The 15,432-nt window shown below is 40.2% G+C and overlaps 1 protein-coding gene across 5 annotated transcripts in view; it reads right to left on the bottom strand.

Moving 5' to 3' along the window:
- NELL1 (neural EGFL like 1) overlaps positions 1-15,432 on the bottom strand; it is an 883,212-nt gene that overhangs the window by 709,646 nt on the left and 158,134 nt on the right. For all 5 annotated transcript variants that reach the window (XM_003993068.5, XM_003993069.5, XM_045039061.1 and 2 more), the window contains one exon: positions 1,116-1,212. In XM_003993068.5, coding sequence (XP_003993117.2) covers positions 1,116-1,212 — 97 coding nt within the window. The remainder of the gene's footprint in view (positions 1-1,115; positions 1,213-15,432) is intronic.

The raw sequence follows: 15,432 nt of genomic DNA, 5'->3' as shown, positions 1-15,432 counted from the left end.
TAAAAAAGTTGTGGTACGTATACAATAGAATATATTCAGCCACGAGCGAAAAAAAATCCTGCCATTTTCAACATTTCCGAATTGACTCGGAGGGCATTATGCAAAATGAAATAAGACAGAGACAAACAAATACTGCATGATACCACTTATACGTACAATCCAGAAAATGTCAATTCAGAGAGACAGTGGAATGCTGGTTGCCACGGGCTGGGGGAAATGGGGAGATGCTAGTCTAAGTATACAAACTTCCAGATATAACACACATAAGGTCTAGGGATCTAATGTACAACATGGTCATTATAGTGCCTAATCCTGTATTATGTAATTGAATTTTGCTAAGAGAGTAGGTCTTAAATGATCTCATGACAAGAAATGATAATTATGTAAGATGAGGGAGGTGTTGGTTAATACTGCTGATAATCATTTTGCAACATACAAGTCTATCAAAACTAAAAGTTATACATCTTAAAGTTACAAAGTGTTATAGGTCAAGTATATCTCACTCAAATGGGAATAACCAGAAAAGACATTTTCAAATTCTTGGTACTGGCAGACATCCCTCCCTCTGGTTTTCACTTTTCTCCACATATTTGGCCTCTAAGAATTTCCTTTCTTATAAGTGCAATGATGGGTCTTCAAAGATTTTTGTTCCGTTTTATCCAACATTTATAGGCATTCTGAAGCAGAATTTTTTAAAATATCTATTCTACCGCAATGCCAGAAGCAAAAGTCTGCCATTCCATTGAAGAACAAGACTTTCTTAAAATTTCATGAAGTTTTTAACTTCTTCATTTTATCAATGTATCCTGTTTCTATAAAGTATAATAACACAGTTATTGTATTACTCTCTTTATAGATAAGAAAAGCAAAAGCTCAGTGTCCATGCACCCCAAGATTCTGAGAATGGAAGCCAATTGAAGATTATCCTGTCTCCCAGAATAGGTCAGTCAGAAACATGTGGAGGATGATTTACACTATGCATCATCCTATGCAATCTTGAACAAATCACTCAACTCTGCCTAGTTTCAAAGCACCTACTTCATAGAATTGTTCTGACAATTATTCATGTCAAGCACACAGAAAACTACATGGCAGAATTAGAAAGAAGTGCTTACTTTGAATAAGCCATGCTTTTGATTGCGTTGACCAAGCCATACATTGCTTCCTGGGGGAAGGTTGGTTTCAGGAGGGTCTATCACACGTTCATAAATCCTGTAGAGGCAAAAAACACAGTTACTAGTGAAGAGGCTCAAAGCAGAACCAAAGGGTATGTATGTTGTTTGAAGCACTCATGGCATTAGCTGCTGGTATGGAGAGATAGAAGCAGTATGTGGCACATTTCAGATTATGGGTAACATGAATGTAGGGATCTACTTCCTGACAACACTTGGACACATTAACTGGACCTCTGTTGGCTTTCTATTGTCACCCTTTGGGCAGGGAAAGGAGGAAGAAAACATTTTTAACTGTCTACTTTGAGTAATAAACCTTACACGTGCTCTGTGAGTAAAGTGGTCTGATCCACATTTGCAGGTGAGAAAGCTGAGGTTCAAAGAACATAAATGGGTCAACCAAGTTAAGACAGGGAGTAGTAAAGTTGGGATGAGGATCTCCCTCTTCCTGGCTGCAAAGCCCAGGTACACCCCTTTGCACTCTACTCCTCCCTGACTTTGGTTTATCTAGCTGCTCCTCACTTCTACATTCCTCTTAACAGAAGAGTAGTAGTTGCCCACATGACAATATCCTTAGTGCACAAAATCATACAACCAATATTGATTTATTGAGCACTTTTTTTTAATGTTTATTTTTGAGAGAGTGTGTGCGCAAGTGGAGGAGGGGCAGAGAAAAGCCCAAAGTCGGCTCCACACTGATAGCAGTGAGCCTGATGTGGGGCTAGAACTCACAAACCACAAGATCATGACCTGAGCTGAAGTCAGACACTCAACCGACTGAGCCACCCAGGCACCTCTTTTGAGTACTTTTTTTGATACAAGCTCCACACAAGGCAATGAGAGATAAAATAAGCCAGACCTACAAAATCCTGCCCTCAAGGAGCAAGAAAAGAAAGTTCTGTACATGAAAACAAAACCTTCCTAAGATATATGAAGACAAATAACTTGGAGGAAGCAACAGCCCCAGGATCTTTGAAGGTACCCACAGAACCTAGTGAACAATGGCATGGTCTCAGTTGTTCTGCCCTACTCACAAATCCTGAGATTTTTGCTCTCTTTAGAAATAGTCTCTGCAACCACCAGCTGATCACAGGCCTCCACCTCACCTCTACCAAGTGCCTCTCAACACTGTCTCTGCTGAGAAGGGGAAGGGAGAGCTTGCCTAAGAATTCGACTTATCCTTAGATGCTCAGAAGGTTCTGGATAGGGTGCCATAGAGACTGTAGACGAATTTCAATTCCTCCTGATGGTCTATCCTTCCTCACCCTCTTCAGTACATGCTCAGAGCAGTTGCGCGAGGAGCCAGGTCCAGGTACTTCCAGAGTAAGGAAGTTCTGACAACTCATCAGGTCTCCGTGCTGGAAGGGAGCTGACTGTCCTCTGCCAAAGAGTGGCACATTCCTCCACTGGTTCTCAAAAGGCAAGAACTGAGAGACCATCCAGTTGAGTCAAGGCCAATGAATGAGTGTGACAGTTGGGAGTCGGGAGCAGTCACACTGCAGCCTTGGAACTTCACTGTACTGTCCATCACTCTCTTATTCTCCACTAGAAATGTGCTATTTCCTAATAATACATGGAAGGTATTCAATGGAGAAAACTCTAAATATATCAGCTCCATCTCAACTAATTATCTTTCCATTATAAATGGATGCTCAAACATAAGCAAGGAACAATTCTCCCTTAAAAAGGCAGGGTGTGTTTTCTCCACAGGAATGCAACCTTTTTCACATGTTAGAATGAACAATTTTAGATAAAACAACCTGTCAAAACTGCTTTAACTGAAGAAGCTGCTATATATCCTCCCTTAAAAAAGGATTTTTTTTCTAATATTCACAAAAAACTAGGAGCAAGCCAAATTTACAACAAAAGAGAAATGCGTAAATTACAGTAGATCAGCCTGATGTAATTTACTATGGTCATTAAGAGTGACAAATATGCAGGTTGTGAAATATGGGAAAGTATATACAAAATAATTTCCAGTGGAGGAAAGTGGCATGCAAAATTATTTACGAACTATGGAGAGAACAATGCAAAAATTATGTTCCCTGTTGGTGAAGTTCAGAAGAAACCAGAAAGAAATGGAAATCTCTGTATTTAAGTAAAGAGTCAGAAGCATAATTTTCTGTAAGGGTGCTTCACTAACACAATGAAAAACACTGTCAAACTATTTATCTGAACCTTTCATTGTGAAACATTTGCATCTGTTGGAGGAAGAGCTTTCAATTTAATGCTTTCTTTTTGATTTTCGATACGCCAGAAGGTGAGCTCCAATGAGCAGACGAGGCCCGTAATCACTGGTTTATTAAGAGCATGAAGGAAGGAAGGATCAAAAAATCAACTTCCATCATGCCTTATCTTTGCAAGCATAATTGCTCCTTCTGCCCTAGAAATACTGGGCCTCAGACGCTTGCTTTCTCAACCATCAGCCCAAAGCAAGGCAGGGACCCTGGTGTCTGTATCAAAGGTGTGTGCTCATTCCAGTGTCACATAGCCCCCATCAGGATCCTCTCCTGATGCCAAGGAAAGTCTGCTGGCTGCTTTCCCACCAGCCTGGCCAATTCACTCCAAATGGCAGACCTCACTGGAGAATTCCATGTAGCAGACAGAAACAACAAACTGGATTCAGACATAGCAAAATGAGGAGAGCTTACAGTGTTAAAAAAAAAATAAAAATAAAAATAAAAATACATACCCACACAGGAGACCCTTATGTGGAAAAGCAGACAAACCCAATTCAAGGGACATTCTATAAAATAACTGCCTGTACTCTTTCAAATGCCCATGTCATGGAAAGTAAAGACTGAGGAACATTTGCCAATTAAAAGAGACCAATGGGACATAAAAAATAAATATGAGACAGAATCCTGGCATGGAGCTGAGAGCAGAAAAAAATAAACCCTATGCCCAAGATTAGTAGGAACTTGGTGATACTGGAACTGTAGATTATATAACAGTATTGTATTCATGTCCAATTTCCTGATTTTGAGGCTTCATCATGTATATTTAAGTGTCTTGTTCTTCACTAACATCCACTGAAGTATTTAAAGGTAGAGTCATGATCTTTGCAACTTCCTCTCAAAGGATTCAAAATAATGATGTGCTTAAGTACAGACATATGTAAACACATTATGTAGAGAGAGAAAAAACAATCTGGGCAAAGAGTGTATGATTTTTTTGTGCCATTCTTAATAGTTTCTTTTAATATTAAAATTATTTTAAAATATGGGGCGCCTGAGTGGCTCAGTCGGTTAAGCCTCCGACTTCAGCTCAGGCCATGATCTCATGGTTCGTGAGTTCGAGCCCCACATTGGGCTCTGGGCCAATGTGAGGGGGATTCTGTGTCTCCCTCTGTCTGTCCCTCCACTGCTTGCACTCTGTCTCTCGCATTGTCTCAAAAATAAACATTAAAAATTTTTTTTAAGTTATTTTAAAATAGTTTCGAGGGGCGCCTGGGTGGCGCAGTCGGTTAAGCGTCCGACTTCAGCCAGGTCACGATCTCGCGGTCCGTGAGTTCGAGCCCCGTGTCGGGCTCTGGGCTGATGGCTCAGAGCCTGGAGCCTGTCTCCGATTCTGTGTCTCCCTCTCTCTCTGCCCCTCCCCCGTTCATGCTCTGTCTCTCTCTGTCCCAAAAATAAATAAATGTTGAAAAAAAATTAAAAAAAAAATAGTTTCGAGACTACGGTAAAAAAGCCAAAGGGTCTGTAATGTATACAAACTAAAAATACACACATCTAAAACAATTTTATAGCTATTAGCCAAAGACACATACAAATTTAAAGCCCCACATAAGGTACATGGTAGTATTTTCCTAAAGGAAAGGCAAAGGGAGGAAAAAGTGAACGAGTGAAAGATGAATGACTGAATGAAGCAAAAGTATTGTGCAGACTACTGCTTTGATAACACATCATAAACTAAGAAATAAAATGATCACATCCCTATCTATTCCTCTTTTACAAAAGGAATTATGCCACCAACATGCCAAATATAATCAGAATCTTCACAGAAGGGCCGACCCCAGGGGTAGGGTTTAGGTGGGCTGGCTCATGCAAATAGGGCACAGTGATCTGTTATCTGTCACTTAAATCTAGGATCACCCAATTCAAATGAAAAGTCAAAGCTAATAGAGTGAACTCCTTGGTTTCCAATGTTGTCAGGAAATGGAAACTTGATATTCTAGTATTTTGTTTAATGAGGTCTCCTTCACATCAGTATCGGATTGTCTATCATCTGTGTGACACCGTGTTGGCTACGGGAACCCACACGGCAAAATTAATGTGGCCAAGTCCTTGTCCTCGGGTCAAATGCCTGAGCCAGGAAGACAGCATGCATGCACACACCTTATTCAGTGAAGTGCAATGATGTATGAAAGCAGAGAGAAAAACATATTGCTGTCTGCCATAGTCAGAAAACACTTTCAAAGGCGGAAACACTGGAGCTCAGGTCTGAACGGAAAACAAAGTGGAGCTAACACACAGACAGAAACAGCCAGCACTTCTACAGGCACTTAACGTGTACCCAACTTCTTTTCCCCTACAAATTCATTCAAAGAACATTCATTTCTGTTTAACCTTTTTAAAGTTGTACAGCCAAGTAACAGCTTATTTAGATACTAAAATGTAGATTAAAAGCAATTTTTGGACCATGGGTATTTTCTACGATATCCTAAAATTTCAGTATTTTCATTTAGTTTTAAAATATTCATTAGCTTCTTTTAAATGCTTTCAAGCCATAAATCAAACTTTTCTATATTACTCTAAATTCTAAGCAAACATCCTACGATCTTTTACATTCTTCCAAAATAGGTAATTATCTGACATTTACACAAGTTTGATTTCTGTTGAAAGTTCATCATAAATTCATGTAAGACTGGAAAAAGACTCAGCAAAGAGAGGGAGATGATTTGCAAAGTTATTACAGTGTGTGTGGATACACAACCACTAAACCAATACCAACAAAAAATACACTTCCTTTTTTAGGAGTAAAATATGACAGGCTACTAATCCTAACACTTTTGCTTAGTCCAGTACTGGGCACATTCCTAGACCATTTGGCACCTGAACTGGTTTTAGTCAATCTATAGGAAAGGTTTCTGGGAAAATGAAAATAGCAGCAATGAGCAGGGGCCCGCACTCTAAATTCTTATTTCAGACTGTCCTCATGCATCCTTATCAAAATATGTATCCTGGACTATTACTCAGCCATCAAAAAGAAAACTTGCCATTTTCAATAATGTGGATGAAGCTAGAATGTATTATGCCAAGCGAAATAAGTCAATCAGAGAAAGACAAATACCATATGATTTAACTCATATGGGCAATTTAAGAATTAAAACAGATGAACATATGGGAAGCGGGGGGAGAGGAAAGAGGGAAACAAACCACAAGAGACTCTTAACTACAGAGAACCAACAGAGCTGGAGGGAAATAGGTGGGAGATGGGCTAGAAAGGAGATGGGTATTAAGGGCACTTGTGATGAGCAATGGATGTTGCATTTAAGCGATTTATCACTGAATTCTACTCTTGAAACCAATATTGCACTATATGTCAACTAAAATTTAAAATATAGATAGATAGCAAGAAAGCAAGCAAGCAAGCAAGAATCTTTATCCTGACTGCCCTATGTGTTAGTTCTTTACCAATCTCTGAGACTTTCCCCACCTGGATGACCCATGTGGCCCTACACTCCAGCACTTCAACATAGGACCACGTACCTCACACTACTCACTGGAATCTCTAGGATTTTGGTCCTGGCTGAGCCTGCTTTCTCAGACCTCCCTGCCAAGGAAGAAGGAATTGGTCTTTGCCGGTACCTCTAGGCCCAGCACTTTCACCCTCAAGTGGCACCTGTATTTCCTAACTGCTACAACCACTAAACATCTGCTGCGTGTGCAGTAAATAAAACCCCCAACACAACATTCTTGCACCTGCTCAGTGGTCTCCTTCACCTGGACCTTCCCTGACCATCCTACATAAAGCAGCTACTAACTGCTAATCACTTAGCTTATTCTCTTATCAAAGCAAGTAAGTCTCCAAAATTGTCTTAGCTCTTTGCTGAATGACTGTCTCCTCCTACCAGAAGCAAGAAAATCTTGAAAGCAGGGACCTTATCAGTCTTATTTAAGTCAGTATACCTAGTATCTGGAAGAGGGATAGTCAAAGTAAGTGCTTACTCCATCTATTTATTTATTGAATAAATGAATTCTCCCTAATACTATCTTCAGAATAGGAGGGCTATAGTTATACAAGTGCTACAGTAATACAGCCAAGAGTTCATGATGAGCAATGAATGCATGAAACTAAGTAATATAGACTGAAAACTCAGGTGGTCAAATGACATCTTTCTGCAGATAATATAGTTACTGGAAACAAGTGAAACATGATGACCCTTTTCAAGGGTCTTCCTCCACCAATCCCCAGTTCATGAGATCTACACAAGGCAGCCAAAAGAGCAAGATGAACCCCTCTCAGCTTTTCATCCACAAGAAAGATTGGGATAGCAAGTTTGAACCATAGGGCAGATCACTAACTAACAGGAAAGCCAGACAGAAGAATAGGAGAAATAATAATGTGAAAATTAATTAGGTCAAGCACAGTCCTTTTAATAAGCACATGATTTACTGCTTAAATCGACTGCATTATAATCGGTTCAAATTAGTTCACGTTCCCATAGGCTATCCGACACAAATAATGTATTTACTCTGCAATCATCTAAAATCTACCCTCCTTTATGGCTAAAGAAAACCCAATTCCCATTTAGTCATGTTTGTAGGCCCTGCACTCAAATGAGATCCTGCCTCTTAAGCTATATGCAAAGAATTATGGGAATTTTGCATGCCATTAGTACATATTGGTATTTTAACATGTATCTAATTTCTAATATAATACCATGCAAAATTAAACATCCAAACATAAAAACTGCTTGAGAGGAATGAACAATGCAAAGAGTAACTGACACTCCTTGTCAAAGTCACTCACTGAATCAAGGGCTCACATCAGAAATTTTCTTCACAAGGTACAACCTCTCTTTATTCATGACTTTGGTTAAGAATGCCCTCCCTTCCCTAGCAAGTGTCCCATCCACTTAAAAGATCAGTCAATATTCTATGAAGATTTTCTGTTAACAGATAAAACCCTCAGAGTTCTATACAAAGCAATGCAGTGGTTCAACAATACTACTTATGAAGGAATATTGAATTTCTATTTACCTGGATGAAGAAAGACCTCTGAAGGGACACCAGGGTACCTTTCCCAATTATATACAAGAATTCATTTCCAATGTAAACCATGTGAATCGACATGTATTATGCCACTGTTTAATAAGATAATATGAAGCCCAAATGGCATGCTAAATGAAGCAGTTTATCTTGGGCTTTGCCTTGAATTCAAGAACGTTCACACTCTTCCTCAAGAGGAAAGTTGCAATGACCTTCCCTTGCTAGACAGAGCCTCATCCTCCCCTGCCTCTTAGCTGGCACTAGTGAATACCAAGGCACTTTTTGGAGAAAGTTCCCTATAGAGAAAACAAGGCAATTCCCATGCTGTTCCCCTCCTCACTAAAAGGTGGGGAATGACCTTGCACAGGAGGCTAAGTCCATCTTTGGTCTTATGGTAAGAAGGGCATAATACAACCTTTCTTTCCAGTCTTCACATCATAGGGCAAATGTGAGAACAGATTTCTTCTTGTAAACTGGGGGGGAAAAAAAGGCATCTATACTATCATTAGCAGTATTCTTGGCCCTGACAATTGCTGAACATTCATGGAAATCTACAAATACTTCCTCAAAACTTACCTTGACAGGAGTGTCTGTCAACTACATACACTGGTGAGCTACTTGTTGAATTTCCATGTCAGGTTGTCTGGATGTTAATTATGTGCTAATAAGGAATACAGATCACACAGGGATTTGTACCAAAAACAACAACAAAAACAAAAACCATGAAATGAAAGGAATGCCCCAAAAGAGGAGCTCTGCAGTCTCCTCCTACCCATCTGTTTAGCAAAAACAGCTGACAACAAATGACTAGATTAAAAAATACACCTCTGGCATTATACAGGAGAAAACAGACTAGACAGGGAGATGGATTATAGAAATGAATAGAGTATGCCCCCAACATGTAAGAACTGAGTTCCGAGCTAAATCCATACAGAGCTCAGGAGCAAGGACAGTAGCAGGGCTCAGCAGGTTTCCAAACTGTTCCTTGCCAGCTGACCACAGAGTAAATACAAATGCAAACGAAAAAGAGGCAGCAAAGTTGAAATCTGGAAGGAGATACCTTTGTTGTGGTAAATAAGGAAGGCAGCAGTTCAAATTAAATTAACAAATACTTCTGGGAGACTTTGCCAGAAAAGGTCTCTCCAGAGAGAGGAGAGGTCTTCCCAGAGACAACCAAGTCCTCAGGTGACCTGCTTCATCCACTTAGAAAACATGTATCAAATTCATCCCTTTTCTGGGTTATTATCCAAAATATATGAAGAATGTCTACAATTCAAAAACAAAACAATAAAGCAATAACGAGATGGGTGGCAGACACGAATAGACATTTTTTCAAAGAAAACCCAGAGATGCCAAACAGACACCTGAAAAGATGCTCAACATCACTCATCACGGAAGCGCAAATCAGAACCACAATGTGATCATCTCACACCTGTCAGAATGGCTAAAGTCAAAAATAAATAACAAAAGTTGGCAAAGATATGGAGAAAAAGGAACCCTCACGCACTATTGGTGGGAATGTAAAACAGTGCTGGCATTGAGGAAAACAGTATGGAGACCCTCAAAAAATTAAAAATAGAATTTCCATATGATTTAATAATTCCACTGCTGAGTATTTACCCCCCAAAAATGAAAACACTAATTCAAAAAGATACATGCACCCCCTGTGTTTATTGTACCATTATTAACGATAGTCAAAATATGAAATCGACTGAGGTGTTTAAGCACAGATGAGAAAAGAATATGTGGTATAGGGAGTTAAGATGCAGAAGTGCAGGACCCTGGGCTTTCCTCATCCTTCAAACACAACAGTATTGAGGTCGGATCACTTGGAACACCAGAGAAATCGATCTGTGGAGTGGCAGAAGTATCTGCATAGTTGGAGGGAGACAGCGGGGCGGGTGCCAGGGGCATGGAAGTGAATGGGGGGAGGGAGAAAAATGGCAGTGCCGCAGAGAGGAAGGAACCCTTTCTGTGGAGAGACAAAAGAGAGAGAGAGAGGGGGGTTGAGAAAGGGCAGCACTGAGTTCGCACAAGAGGAAAATATCTCTAGACCACGGACTGGGGAATGAGAAGTAGTGAACATCACAGATATTTTGTGTGTGTGGGGGGGGGGGGGGAGTGTTTAGAGCTCAAACTCTGAGGTTTGGGGAGTTTAAGAGTTTCTCTGGAGCAGAGCTATGGTGCACACTCTTGGGCAGGAGGGAGCTGATCCCAGAGTGCACAATGTGGTGTAGACATCTCCATGACACACTGGGAGAGAACATTCCCCTGCTTCCTGGAGTACTTCTTGAAGAAAGTATAGAACCTCCCCAAGGATAAAAGACCCTGCAGACACCAGCAAAAGGCCTTTCATTGGCAGGGGACAGAGGCACATCAAGAGAGACGATAACCTTTCCTGCTTTTAGTGGTGCTACACATGGATTCCACACACTGTGCAGGTGTATTTTCAGGGACAGTGGACATCAGACACAGTGCAGAAAGGCTCTACCCCAGAGGAGGCAGCAGACTGCATGGTGCCTGGTCCATGAAGACTTTGGGTTTTTAAATCTGAGCCTCACACCCAAGGAAAAAAAAATGCAGGAGGGGCACCTGGGTGGTTTAGTCAGTTAAACATCTGACTCTGGCTCAAATCATGATCTCACGGTTTTTGAGTTCGAGCCCCGTGTCAAGCTCAGTGCTGACAGCTTGGGGCCTGGAGCCTGCCTCAGATTCTATGTCTCCCTTTCTCTGTCCCCCACTGCTTGTGTTCGTTCATCCTCTCTCTCTCTCTCTCTCCCTCTCTCAAAATAATAAACATAAAAAAGAAAAGAAAAAGAAGAAAAGAAAAGAAAAGAAAAGAAAAGAAAAGAAAAGAAAAGAAAAAGAAAAGAAAAGAAAAAAAACAAGAGAGTTATGCCACAAGGCAAGCTGGCTGCCCTTGCTATTCTGTGAGGGCTGTCTGAATACTGAGGGGTTGAGATCCCCAGTCTGGGGACCAAAGACTGGGGTGGCGTCATTTTCACCCCAACAGCAATCCAGTGGGGCTTCAGAAAGCAGCACAGCAGCCCCCAGTGGAAGCAGGAACTGCTTACACCAAACCCTGCCCCGCATCCCCCCTCTTGTGGCAACTGTTTGTTTACTGGAGCAAGACTGACTCTGAACCAATGCAGTGGGCCTCTCCTCCACAAACAGGTATAAGCAATATATCTGAACAAGAATTTAAAATAACTTTCGTAAGACTATTAGCTGGACTTGAAAAAAGCATAGAAGATGCCAGAGAACCCTTGCTGCAGAGATCAAAGACCTAAAAACTAGTCTGGCTGAAACTAAAAAAAAAAAAAAAATGCTGTAACTGAGAGGTAAAAACCATCTGGATACAGTCACAACAAGGACTGAAGAAGTAGAGCAGAGAATAGGAGATACAGAAGATAAAATTATGGAAAATAATGAAGCTGGAAAAGGGGGGAAAGGAAATTATTGGATCATAAGGAGAAATTTAGAGAACTTATTAATTCCATGAAACAAGTCAATATCCATATCGTAGGAGTCCTAGAAGAAGAAACATAGCAAAAACAGACAGAAGGTTTATTTGAACCAATTATTGCTAAAAACTGCACTCACCTGGGGAAGTCCAACAGGCAGAGAGAACTCCTGGTCAAAATCAACATAAACAGGTCAACACCATGACATGAAACTTTCAAAATACAGAGATAAAGAATGAAATCTGAAAGCAGGTAGGGACAAAAGGTCCTTAACCTACAAGAGTAGACACATAAGGATAGCAGCAGACCTGTCCACTGAAATAGGGCAGGACAGAAGGGACTAGCAAAAAATATTTAATGTGCTGAATGGGAAAATATGCAGCCAAGAATTCTTTATCCAGGAGCCTATCAGTCAGTAAGAAGGAGAGACCGAGTTTCCCCAAACAAAAAATATAGGAGTTTTTGGGTACTAAACCAGCCCTGCAAGACATTTTAAGAGGAACTAGAAAAGACCAGAGAATATCAGCAGAAACACCAACTCTACAGGTAACACAATGACACTAAATTCCTATCTTTGAATAATCACTCTGAATGTGAATGGACTAACTGCTCCAATCAAAAGAGTATGAGAATGCATAAAAAAACAAGGTCTACATGCTGTCTACAGAGACTCTTTTTAGACCTAAAGACAGCTGCAGATTAAAAGTGAGGGAATGGAGAACCATCTATCATGCGAATGGACATCAAAATAAAGCCATAGTAGCCATATTAATACCAGACAAACTAGATTTTAAAACACAGACTGTAACAAGAGACAAAGAAGGGAATTATATCATAAGTAAGGGGTCTATCTATCAAGATCTAACAACTGTAAGAATTTATAACCCCAACTTGAAAGCACCCAAATATATAAATCCATTAATAACAAAGCAACTCATTGATAAAGTCCCCTAATATTATGGTATTATTAAAACCCCACTTAACAGCAATAGACAGATCACCTAAGCAGAAAATCAACAAGGAAACAATGGCTCTGAATGACACACTGGATCAGATGGATTTAACATACATATTCAGGACATTTCATCCTAAAACAGCAGAATACATTCTTCTCAAGTGTACACGGAACATTCTCCAGAACAGACCACATATCAGGTCACAAGTCAGCCCTCAACAGGTACAGAAAGATCATACCATGCGTATTTTCAGATCAAAATGCTATAAAACTGGAAATCAACTTTATGAAAAAATTTGGGAAGTCCTCAAATACATTGAGGTTAAACAACATCTACTAAAGAATGAATGGATTAACCAGGGAATTAAATAATTAAAAAATACACGGAGGCAAATGAAAATGACAACACAACAGTCCAAACCCTTTGGGATGCAGCAAAGGCAGTCCTAAGAGGAAAGTGCATTGCAATTGAGGCCTATCTCAAGAAGTAAGAGAAGTCCAAAATATACAACCTAACCTTAACACGTAAAGGAGCTAGAAAGGAGCATCAAATAAAGCCTAAAGCCAGCAGAAGGAAAAGAACAAAGATGAGAACAAAAATAAATAATATAGAAACAAACAAAAACAACAAATCAATGAAACTAAATGCTGGATTGTTTTTTAAAAAATAAGCAAAATAGGGGCGCCTGGGTGGCTCAGTCGGTTAAGCGGCTGACTTCAGCTCAGGTCATGATCTCATGGTCTGTGAGTTCGAGCCCTGCGTCGGGCTCTGTGCTGACAGCTCAGAGCCTGGAGCCTGTTTCAGATTCTGTGTCTCCCTCTCTCTGACCCTCCCCCGTTCATGCTCTGTCTCTCTCTGTCTCAAAAATAAATAAACGTTAAAAAAAAATTTTTTTTAAATAAGCAAAATAGATAAACCCCTAGCCAGACTTACCAAAAATAAAACAGAGAGGACCCAAACAGATAAAACTACAAATGAAAGAGATCACAACCAACATCACAGAAATACAAACAATTGGGGTGCCTGGGTGGCGCAGTCGGTTAAGCGTCCGACTTCAGCCAGGTCATGATCTCGCGGTCCGTGAGTTCGAGCTCCGCGTCGGGCTCTGGGCTGATGGCTCAGAGCCTGGAGCCTGTTTCCGATTCTGTGTCTCCCTCTCTCTCTGCCCCTCCCCCGTTCATGCTCTGTCTCTCTCCCAAAAATAAAAATTAAAAAAGTTGAAAAAAAGAAAATTAAAAAAAAAAAGAAATACAAACAATTATAATACTATGAAAAATTATATGCCAAAAAACTGGGCAATCTGGAAGAAAGGGAAAAATTCCAAGACACTCATGCACTACCAAAATTGAAACAGGAAGAAACAGAAAACTTGAACAGACCTATAACCAACAAATAAATTGAATCGTTTATCAAAAATCTCCCCCCAAAAAAGAGCCTGAGTCCAGATGACTTCCCAGGGGAATTCTACTAGACATTTAAAGCAGAGTTAAAAGCTATTCTTCTCACACTGTACCAAAAAATAGAAATGGAAGTAAAGCTTCCAAACTCATTCTATGAAGCCAGCATTACCTTGATTCCAAAAGCAGACAAAGAATTATATTACAAATGAGATTTACAGGCTAATTACCTGGATGCAAAAATTCTCAACAAGATACTAGCAAATCGAATCCAACAATACATTAAAAGAATTATTCACCATGATCAAGTGGGATTCATTCCAGGGCTGCAGGACTGGTTCAATAATCACAAATCCATCAATATAATACACCACATTACTAAAAGAAAGGATAAACCATATGATCCTCTCAACACATGCAGAAAAAGTATTAACAAAATACAGCATCCTTTCTTGATAAAAACCCTCACAAAAACAGACAGAAAACACACACCTCAACATCATAAAGGCCATATATGGAAGACCCATGCTAATATCATCCTCAATGGAGGAAAACTGAGAGCTTCCTCCTAAGGTTAGGAAAATGACAGGGATGTCCACTCTCACCACCGTTGTTCACCATAGTACTGGAAGTCCTGACCTCAGCAATCATACAAAAAGGAATAAAAGGCATACAAATTGACAAGGAAGAAGTTAAACTTTCACTCTTTGCAGATGACAGGATACTCTATGTGGAAAACACAAACGACCCCATCAAAAACTGCTAAAACTGGCGCGCTTGGGTGGCGCAGTCGGTTAAGCGTCCGACTTCAGCCAGGTCACTATCTCGCGGTCCGTGAGTTCGAGCCCCGTGTCGGGCTCTGGGCTGATGGCTCGGAGCCTGGAGCCTGTTTCCGATTCTGTGTCTCCCTCTCTCTCTGCCCCTCCCCCGTTCATGCTCTGTCTCTCTCTGTCCCAAAAATAAATAAATGTTGAAAAAAAAATTTAAAAAAAAAACTGCTAAAACTGATACATGAATTCAGCAAATTTATTCAGGATATAAAAATCAATGTACAGAAATCAGTTGCATTTCTACATACCAGTAATAACGCAACAGAAAGAGAAATCAAAGAATTGATCCCATTTACAATTGCACCAAAAATCGTAAGATACCTAGGAATACCTAGAAGACATTTGCAAATGACACATCAGATAAAGGGGTAGTATCCAAAATGTATAAAGAACTTATCA

This window comes from Felis catus, chromosome D1, assembly GCF_018350175.1.
Source record: "Felis catus isolate Fca126 chromosome D1, F.catus_Fca126_mat1.0, whole genome shotgun sequence".
Taxonomy (NCBI): domain Eukaryota; kingdom Metazoa; phylum Chordata; class Mammalia; order Carnivora; family Felidae; genus Felis; species Felis catus.
This window is presented reverse-complemented; position numbering and strand designations above follow the sequence as displayed.